Source organism: Juglans microcarpa x Juglans regia, chromosome 8D (genome assembly GCF_004785595.1).
Source record: "Juglans microcarpa x Juglans regia isolate MS1-56 chromosome 8D, Jm3101_v1.0, whole genome shotgun sequence".
NCBI classification, from domain to species: Eukaryota; Viridiplantae; Streptophyta; class Magnoliopsida; order Fagales; family Juglandaceae; genus Juglans; species Juglans microcarpa x Juglans regia.
Window position 1 is genome coordinate 11,966,104 of NC_054608.1, and position 6,832 is coordinate 11,972,935.

The following is a 6,832-nucleotide window of genomic DNA, read 5'->3' on the forward strand; positions in this document are numbered from 1 at the left end:
TCATTTCAGAGATCTCCCAGGGCGGCACGGTTGTAAGAAAGAAGAAACGATGTCGTTAGGTAGACTCAAATATCCAATAATTTTTAGAAATAATTGAGTTTGGAAAATTTCGTCGGGCTTGCTCCTCTTTCCCAGGCTCTCTGTGCAACATCCATGGAGTCGAAAGCTTCAACAACAATAGCTAAGACCTCTCTTCAGAGCCCGAAACCCAAAGAAAGAGACCTCTTGCACCACCTCGAAGCCTACCTCGCCAAGCGAGATGGCGTGGACAAGCTTCTCAAGATTTCCAGGTACGCCACCAAGATCATCCTCGCCTCCTCAGTACTCCCCGAAACCCTTACCCTAACCGGCAGACTGAAGAGCTTCGAGACCAGCGTGGGGCTCAGTCGGAAGGCTTTCCGGCTCGGCAAGTTCGTCCAGGACCTGAACGCTCTGAGGAACTCCCATTTCGATTCGAAACAGGAACTCGTCCTCTCCATCATCGCCAATGGGGGCGAGGGCCTGTACTACTTTGTCGAGCAGTTTATTTGGCTTTCCAAATCGGGTCTGATCGATAGCAAATACTCGCGTAATTTGCAGAAAATCAGTGCCTGGGCCGAGTTTATCGGCTATATGGGTAGCCTCTCGTTGAAATTTATGGATTTAAAGCGGATTAAGGAAGATGAGTTGTGTTTGGAATCGACTATTGAGATTGCGGTTACGAGGGGAAATGGGTGTCTCGAAGAGGAGCAGAGGTTGAGGAAATTGAGAGATAAGAAGCTGATGAAGAAGCTCTCTATTGTTCAAGATTTTGCTGATGGACTAATGGCTTTGGCAGATATTCGTGACGGGAAGGGGCGGCTTTCGGCTCCGCTTTTTGTTTCATGTGCGGGGTTGTTATCGGCGCTGATTAGCACTCATAAGAACTGGGTGTCTTGCTGAGTTTGGTGGCCTTTTTCGCAAGGTATGATTGCTGGGCACTTGTGGATTTTTCTTATAACGTTTTAGTTGATTTATAAACTTCAGGATTGGTAATCCGCAGATTGGGTGAGACAGAATAGATAACTCTGTAGGAGAGACAAATGTGAGCACCATGAAGGTTACCCGGTTCTCTTGTTTACACAGTTCTTTCATGAATAAAACTATTCAGGGATAGTTGATCAATATGATTCGATTTATTTTAGATCGGCGTATTTTAAAATTGTCTGATCAGACTGATTAGAAATGCCCAAAATTTTAGATAAGTTTTTATATCTCTTTTATTGTAGCTTACAAATTTGAATTTGGATTCATCAGTTAAAATAGAGTTAGCATGGCGTTGATTAGATGGAAGAAGGAAATGAGTTTAAAAGCAAAAACTATCCATTGTTTCCTTTGCTTCGATGATGAAGGCAAATTTGACGTCGCTTAGAGAAACATATTCTGTTTGGAATATAGGATGTTTGGTTAACCCCACCATCTTTTTTCCAGGCGCAAACATGTAAAACACACTTTAAATGGGCTTCTTTTCTTTTCATTTTGAATCATTCGTTCCAAATGAAGCCTTTATATCTTTACTTGATTATGGGAAAAAGTAGTAGTAATTCACCTATGTAGAAAGAGTATGGATTGAAACAATTAGGAAAGGTCCATACAACTATGGCAGTTGCTGTTGGAGGTTTCTGTAGTCCTCAAAGTAGGTTCTTGACCTTGGGATAATTTGGGTTGAGGTTTGTTAGTTGTGATATGAATTGTGAAGAAATTCTTCTATTGCTGAATACCATTCTAAAACTTGAGGTTCTTCAAGCGGATCCTTGTCATATGAGTTAATGAAATTTTCATTAACTTTCTCTGGTAGAATTTAGTTCTCTATCGTCTTGTGGACTAAGGGCTAGTTTGGGTAGTGGAGTATTCGTTATTTTTTTATTATTTTTTACTACTATTCAATATTTTATTATTATTTTTTCATTACTTTTTTTTCACTATTATTCATAGAATATCTGAGATCATCTCACTATTCAAATGCAACCTAAGAGCTAAAGTTGGTATAAATGGATCTATGGCACTCGATCTCATGAGTAATGCCTCGTTTGGATGTTGAGATGAGATGAAAAATCTGTGAATAGTAGTGACATAGTTTGTGAATAATAGCGAAATAGTTTGAGTTAAGGTATTTTATGGGATTTTGGAAAATTAATACAAAAAAGTTGAATAAAAATATTATAAAGTTAAAATATTGTTAGAATATAATTTTTTAATATAACTTTTGTTTTGAGATTTGAAAAAGTTGAATTGTTTTTTGTGTTTTGTTTGGAAGTTTGGAAAAATTGTAATGATTAGGTAACATTAGATGAAAAAGTTAAATATAGGAAATTGAAAAGTGTTTATGTTGAAGTGATGTTTGAGAAATCTCATCCTAACATCCAAACGGGGCAACCGGACCAAGAGCTAATTGTTTAAGATTTCAGGGTTTCTGTCCAATGCTGTTTCTAATTACTAAACTATAAAGAATTTGTTTAACCTTCCAAATTTCGGTTTTTAATGTGGTCATGGATTCTGTCTTTGAAGTTTGAACCTTTTGTACTTGTTCTTTTCCTTCTAGTTATTAGGGAGGTGGTGTCTTATATTTAGATGAAAAATGCTACGTTGCCCATTCCATTTGCCCCCTCAATTTGACACCTCATGTATTTTATTTTATTTTTTTATTTTTTTTTTACTTGATAGTTAAGGAAATGACTATAGTGTATTAATTTTTTTTTTATATTTTTTTAAAATATTTTAAAATGATAAAAAAAATATGAATAAAAAATTAAAAAAATAAAAATAAAAATGAAAGTTTGAACTAGCGGTAACATGGAGCGGTGCAAGCGGCAAAGTAGCACCAATCTGTTTAGATTATCATATTTGGGAGCTGATATCTAGTTTCATCTCACATTCCACGAGGTTTCTGTGATGGCCATATTTTGCACTGAAATTCATGTCTTTGCCCCACATCACATATTTCACTGTCTAACAATAGATTGAGTTGGTTTTACCTATACATTCAGTTAAGCTAAGATCATAATTCAGCTGGACTGAGTAACAACTGAGAGGGGTGGGCTCCTAATATTTGTGCAGGTTCCTGGAGATTCTGTCTTGGTGATTCCAAACCTTTCCTCCCATTATGATGAGATTCTAGTGCACCGATTAAAATCTCTGAGGCATTGGAATGATGTTATATGATTTTGGATATCATTTTTCCTCACCAAGGACAATTTGTGATGCATTTACATCAAAGCACACCAAGTACCCCTGAGGATTGCAGAATTTAGACTTACATCTTCATCTTGAGAATTTCAGAAGATCTTTTGCTTCTCCATTACCATAACTCAACTTAAAAAAGCCTAGCCTAACAGCAGCTCAGCCTGGTGTAGAATGTTCCCATTTCTAAAAACATTGGCATTCCCTTCCAATAGGTTGGTCTCTTCCATCAATGCCTGCTCATTATGAGGACATTCTACCGGAACCTCTCTTTCTGCTTCAGTCCAAGAAATAAACAACCTTGTTTGTTTTCACAACTCCTCTTAACTCGTCTCATCTCATCATTACAACTTTTTCAAATTTTTACACAAAATAAAATAAACAACTCAACTTTTTCAAATCTCAAAACAAAAATTATATTAAAAAATTATATTCTAATAATATTTTATTTAACTTTTAACTTTAATCTTCACTCATCTTATCTCATTTGCGAAAACAAACAATAAAAAAAAGTATGTCTCTTTGAACTTTGAAGTCATTCTCTGCGGATCAGAATTAAGGAGAGCAGGGAAATGGACAATGAAATTGTGTATCATATTGAGTTTATGGAAGCGGATTTGATAGAATGAAAAATTATTTAGGTAATTATTTGTTTTTATAAATGTTTTGTATTAAAGTTTATAAAAATAAATAGATAGAATTAAAAACAATCCTTTAGATAAATATTTTTGTGAGATATGTTTTCGTGAAATATTTTTGGTTTTGTTAATTTTTTCGCAAAAATTTATGATCTTTTTTTAGAGATAAAAAATTGGTGTATAGTTAAAAGATATTTTTTTTCTTTTTTTTTAATAACTAATTTAAAAGATATTTGGATTGAAAGCGAAAAAATCCTTGAAAATCTTTTGAAACCAACATACTTGAAAAATCGTGCTATTTAGGGCCTAGGCCCTCCAAATGGGCTTTTTCCTGGCCGTCTAAACGGGCTGCTTGTTTTGAAAGACTGTAGAAATCAGAAAGTGAAAATAATGCTAAATTGAGGGAAATGATTAACAAAGTTTTATTATTACTTTGTTAAGGGCTAGTTTGGATAGAATACTCTGCTATTATTTATTATTTTTTTATTATTTTTTATCTACCTTTCACTATTATTCATTAGGCTTGCACACAGACTCGTCCAAATCATATTTGGGCCCGACCCGACCCGACCCGACCCGTAAAATTCAGGTCAGGTCGAAATCCGTTTTTCTTCTTATCCTCGTTAGTTCCAAACATACAAGGGCAAAAAGACTCAAACGACAACAAAAGTCTTGAACAAACAAAAATCTTATGGATGACTACAAAAGAGAGGAAATAATTTCTCCCTAAACTAACCATAACCGACTACTCTCTCCTCTCTCTCAATTTAATTTCTCTTTTCAAAGCTACTCTTTCTGGGTGCTATGTAGGAGAGGAAATATTGATATCGGATAAAGTAGGTGGTGGTTTGACCTTTAATGGGGATTTCAAGAACTCTTAAAGTAGGAGAAGAAGATTAAAAAAAAAAAAAAACAACAACAAGATTTAAAGGGTTAAATCTTTTCATGGCTTCCTATATTAAGGCCCTCAGCCAGTCATCTTGTTGCAGACGTCAACTTGAGACCATATTTCACCACAATAGACTTCTTTGCTTCTACAGTTTTCTGCCCTAACTCTTTTCAAGAGGCACTCCTTCTTTGCAGCCTTGTCCTTAGGCTTGTACTTGAGAAGCATCTTGAATAGGTTTGTTGCTTGGTTCTTGTCGAGGGTTTGGTAAACTAGTTGAGAGCTGGCGGGACCTTGGGCCTCTTGTTAAGGATTCTTTTCTTCCTCTGGATCTAAACGGTCTTGGGCCACAAGTGAAGACAAAGAAAGATAAAAAACAGGGACAACAACCGAAGAGGAAGAACAACGATTAAGGTTTGAGGAGAAAGAAAAACATGTATGGTCGGGTGATCCGTTTCGACCGACTTTGAGAGTTGTTAAACCAACTTGTTGCTTAACCTGATCAACTCGATTTTGTTCGGACAGGACCCAATTGGGTCTTTCGGTTGGATTGGATTTAGAGCCCTTTTGCACAAGCCTACTACTCAATATTTTATATTACATTTTTATTACTTTTTTACTACTATTCACAGAATATCTGAGATCTCATCACTACCCAAATGCAATCTAACAGCAAAAACTTCATGAATTAGAAGAACATTCATGGAGAAATTACTATTATCAAGCCGAGTAATATTAGATACAATTTTAAAATATATAAGTTTTGTACACTTCTTTTGAAAAAAAGTAGAGTCCATCATTAAAAAAATAATTTTTTTATGTGAGTTCTAAATTTATTTATTTTTTTAAAGGAAATGTATGTGACTTGCACATCTTAAAACTGTAAATATTATTCCCTATCATAGCAATGACTAATAGTATGCTAAATTTAAACGATATACAAGGATGGAACCTTCTAGTTTCATGTGTTTGGATATGATAAATAAGTTATAGCTTATCATATTATCGAAAGTCAAATTATTAAATAGATAGATAATGCTATTCATCATCTTAATTCTCATCATCCTTCCGTCATTCTATGATGTGCTATTAAATAATTAGAGACTACTTATTATATTTACTTATGAACTTATCATCTAATGACATATTGTGAGATGATGAGAAGATGATGAAAAAATAAATGATGAATAGATTTTTTTTAAATAGATAAATAATAGGTAATACGACACAATTGTAATGGTTAGATATTAAGAAATATGGCTAATTACAACGAAGAGCAGAATAAAATGAGTTCTTAAATGATTAAATAGTTCTATTGTCAAAAAAAGAAATGTTATTTTATTATTATTTTAACTATTTATTGCTTTTTTACCTTGGTACAACTAATTAGAAAAAAGTAAAAGATAAAAAATAAATTTTCAATTATTTAATATTACACATGGGTTTGAATGATTAAAAACTTGGTGAGCTATTACATAGGATTGATGTGGGAAACTTTGGGACGTGGCTGCGTTTGATAGTGACTGTGGTGAGGGTTGGTGAAACAAAAGGACACAATGATTTGAGCATTAACCATGTTATTAAGAGTAACATCTCGTCCTAATTATTATTATTATTTTTTTTAAAAAAAATAAATTTTACTATAAAAAAATAGAAAAATTTATTTTTTTAATAAAATTCAATTTTTACAAAGGATTTGAGACAATTTTGTCTATTTAAAATTTATACCTGTCATTACCCTTCTATTAAAATGTTTTACCAAGCTTTAAATAATAATAAATCAAATTTAACTCCCTTCGTTTTTTATAAGCTTGGTGAACCCAGCCCTTACTTTTATGCCCTCATATTATTTTCTAATTCTAATTTAACAGTTTTTTGGTTTTTAGTAATTGGTATGAGCATTTTATTTTATTTTTAACACTAAAGCCTTGTTTAAATGTTGAATTGAGTGGAGATGAATTAAATTTTTTATAAATAATAACGAGGTAAGATGATGGAGTGAATTTTATAAAATTCACCTAATATGAGTTTAGATATGTTTGAATATTAAGATGAATTTAGATATATTTATGAAAAATTAAAAAAAATCGTGAGTCTTACGTATAAAGAA

At 33.3% G+C, this 6,832-nt stretch overlaps 1 protein-coding gene across 3 annotated transcripts; it reads left to right on the forward strand.

Annotated features, from left to right (window-relative positions):
* LOC121243547 (peroxisomal membrane protein 11A) lies at nt 1-3,274 on the forward strand. 3 transcript variants are annotated; one of them, XM_041141677.1, is made up of 2 exons: nt 1-943; nt 3,076-3,274. In XM_041141677.1, the coding sequence occupies exon 1, from the start codon at nt 154-156 to the stop codon at nt 919-921; it is 768 nt and encodes a 255-aa protein (XP_040997611.1). In that variant the 5' UTR covers nt 1-153; the 3' UTR covers nt 922-943; nt 3,076-3,274. The 3 variants fall into 3 exon arrangements, with proteins under 3 accessions (XP_040997611.1, XP_040997609.1, XP_040997610.1); XM_041141675.1 differs by lacking the exon at nt 3,076-3,274 and adding an exon at nt 1,006-1,162; XM_041141676.1 differs by lacking the exon at nt 3,076-3,274 and adding an exon at nt 1,022-1,162.
* Nucleotides 3,275-6,832: the final 3,558 nt, after the last annotated feature.